Below are 3,096 nucleotides of genomic sequence, written 5' to 3' on the forward strand. Positions count from 1 at the left end.
AATGTTTGGATCAGTATTAGGTCAATCAAACAAAGACAGAAATGATGATGTAACAAAAATACACAGAAGAATTTAAAATAACAGTATGTGGCAGGTGCAGGTTTACCAACCTGTCCCTATGGTATCTAAACATAGTGTCACCACTAGACATTTCATTTTTTTTACATAAGAAATGATATCAGTCTGTACAACAGAATAGATCATTCATTTTAAATACCCACATACCCACCCACGTCCCTCCCCCCAACCCTATACTATCATATCATATCATATCTCCCCCACTGCCCCTGCCCCTGCCCTGTTCTGCTCACACCCCGCTCCTCTCTGAAATCACAATTCCAGTCCGTTTGCAGCAATAGTATTAAGTCTAATAAAGTCAGTTAGTATTTTAAACCCAGTTCTTCACAAAGAAAGTACATTAAAAAGCAAACAAATACAATCCAGCAAGCATCCGCGTCGGCTGTTTGGGCTTTCCACAAAACTCTTCCCCCTTCTCTCCTCCTCTGAATCAGTCAGTTTTTTCTGCATGTCTTCTTTTTGTTGTTGTGGTTGCTGTTGTTGTTGTTGTTGGTGTTGTTGTTCATGTTCTTGTTAATCCATCCCAGAGTTTTTTATGCATACTAAACCTGTGCATGTATGCATGTATATATATTTTCTGTTTGTATGTGTTGTCTTGTTGTAAAATGCTTGTTTTCCAATTAATCAGTGCACCTTGAGCTCGAAAAGAGAGGAAAAAGGGAGCCGGTTGGAGAGGGGAGTGTGCGTTCTTGTTTCATAAAGATGTGTGTAGATGAGTTGTGCACATGTGTGTGTTTGTGTGTTTCTAACATGAGTAGGGAACACTAAAGGTATTTTCAACGACTACTGATGGCTGCCAGGGGTGTAGAAGGGGTGCAGAGGGAGATGAAAGTAGAAGTCTGCGTGAAGGGTCTGTTTCCATGGTAACTCCCCACCACCATCCTTTTCTGAGCGCACCTCTAAAAGCAGTCCTCCGTCAACAAATGTCCGTCTCTCTCGGCAAGCTCGGGGGGGCGGTTGGTGGTGGTGCTGGTGGTAGTGGTGGTGGCGGCGGAGGGGTGGTGGTGGAGGGAGGGCGAACGGAGCAGGGAGCAGGAGGAGGGGCTTAATAGGTTTTCTGGATAATTCCTGGTATCAGAAACAAGTCAGGTCATCATACAGATTAGCAGCAAGGGAGCAAAAAACAGAGCAAGGGCCACAGGCGATTTGACTGGTGGGGTGGAGGGGTGGATGATAATGGTGAACACTGAGTGGGTGATGAAAAGGAGAATGGAAGAACAGGAGTGTGTTTGTCATGTAGGTGCAGTATGCTGTTTGTAAAATATCACTTTGATTCTCTCAATATATTTCTATCTATATAAAGTCATTTTATACAAAAAGAAATGTTCATAAATGATTATATACATCTAGCTATGTACAGATAGAATATTCTCTCTGTGCCGCTGGCTTAAAGTGATACTGGGATGGGTTAGCACTGGCTCAACTACACAGTGTCTCAGTTTAAGACTCCTCCTGTGTCCCCACAGACGCCACCGACAACTTGGCTCTGTCTCGGCCCGCAGCAGGGCATTTGGTGTCATTATTTTCTGGCTCGTGCCTCCTGGCGTGCATGGGCGAGGGGCAGTGCTTGGAGGGCGTGCCAGAGGGGAAGGGCACCTGTCCGTTCTTCTCGTCTGAAAAAAGTTGTTTAATTACGTCAAAGAAGTTACTCAATGGGCTGCCTAGGTACACAGACGGGAAGAGAAGGGGACAAAAAAAGGGAAGAGAGAAGAAAGAGAACAAACAAACTAATAAACAATGGGGTTCACAGGATAAAGACACGGCTGCAGGTAAGACAGAGCAAGCAGTGGCGAGGAGGAGGAGGAAGACCGAACAGACACAGCGAGGATGAAAACTGCTGGAGCAGCCACGATGGGACAGTGTGATGTTTGAGCTCCCATAAAACATGCATTTCTTATAGCACAACCGATGAAAACACACAAGTAGCAATTCCATCAAAAACGAGTAATGATAGCAAATACAGTGCAGCAGATAAGCTTGCATGTGGAAGGTATTGTGCATTTTATGACTAAAGCATGAAACATTCTCCAGTGTTTCTATAAACACTGCATTACTATACTATGACATTTTATGTCTTACTATACTATCACGTTTTTTGACATTTTATGCCTTGCCATACTATAACGTTTTCAGGATATTTTATGCCTTACTATATTATCACATTTTTAATGACCTTTATTGCCTTAATATACGATGATGTTTTTTGACATTTTTTATGCCTTACTATACTATGATGTTTTATCCCTACTAAACCATGACGTTTTTATGACCTTTGATACCTTACTGTACTATGAAGTTTTTATGACCTTTTATGCCTTACTATACTATGACATTTTTTGACTATGTATACTATGACGTTTCATGCTTTACTACACTATGAAGCTGTCTGCCTTACTATACTATGAAATTTTCATGACCTTTTCTGCATTACTACACAACGTTTTTTAGAATTTTTATGCCTTACTACACTATGACATTTCATGCCTTACTATAATATCATGTTTTTATGACATTTTATGCCTTACTATACTGTGACGTTTTTCAAAATTTTAATGTCTCACTATACTATGACATTTTATGCCATACTATACTATGAAATTTCATGCCTAACTATACTGTGATGTTTTTCAAAATTTTTATGCCTTACTATACTATGACGTTTTATGCCTTACTATACTATGAAATTTCATGCCTAACTATATTATGACGTTTTTAAGACCTTTTATGCCTTACTATACCATGACTTTTTTTTCTAAATTTTTATGGCTCACTGTACTATGACATCTTATGTCATACTATACTATGACGTTTTTATGACATTTTATGCCTTACTATACTATGACGTTTTTTTTAATTTTTATGCCTCACTATACTATGACGTTTTATGCCTTACTATACTATGAGGTTTTTATGACCTTTAATGCCTTACTAAACTATGATGTTTTCTTGATGTTTTATGCCTTACTATACTATGACGTTTTTTGAAATTTTTATGCCTTACTATACAATGACATTTTA

The 3,096-nt window shown here is 39.4% G+C and overlaps 1 protein-coding gene across 2 annotated transcripts in view; it reads right to left on the reverse strand.

The window, feature by feature from the left end:
- Nucleotides 1-297: 297 nt before the first annotated feature.
- brsk2a (BR serine/threonine kinase 2a) overlaps nucleotides 298-3,096 on the reverse strand; it is a 162,810-nt gene continuing 160,011 nt past the window's right edge. Inside the window, exon 19 of one of the 2 annotated variants that reach the window (XM_087176421.1) lies at nucleotides 298-1,691. In XM_087176421.1, the coding sequence (XP_087032547.1) occupies nucleotides 1,519-1,691 (173 nt within the window). In that variant the 3' untranslated portion in view covers nucleotides 298-1,518. The remainder of the gene's footprint in view (nucleotides 1,692-3,096) is intronic. The other variant, XM_087176422.1, reaches the window with a different exon arrangement.

Source organism: Seriola lalandi, unplaced genomic scaffold (genome assembly GCF_002814215.2).
Source record: "Seriola lalandi dorsalis isolate HSWRI2012SDOR001 ecotype SW California unplaced genomic scaffold, Sedor1 jcf7180002054553, whole genome shotgun sequence".
Classification (NCBI taxonomy): Eukaryota; Metazoa; Chordata; class Actinopteri; order Carangiformes; family Carangidae; genus Seriola; species Seriola lalandi.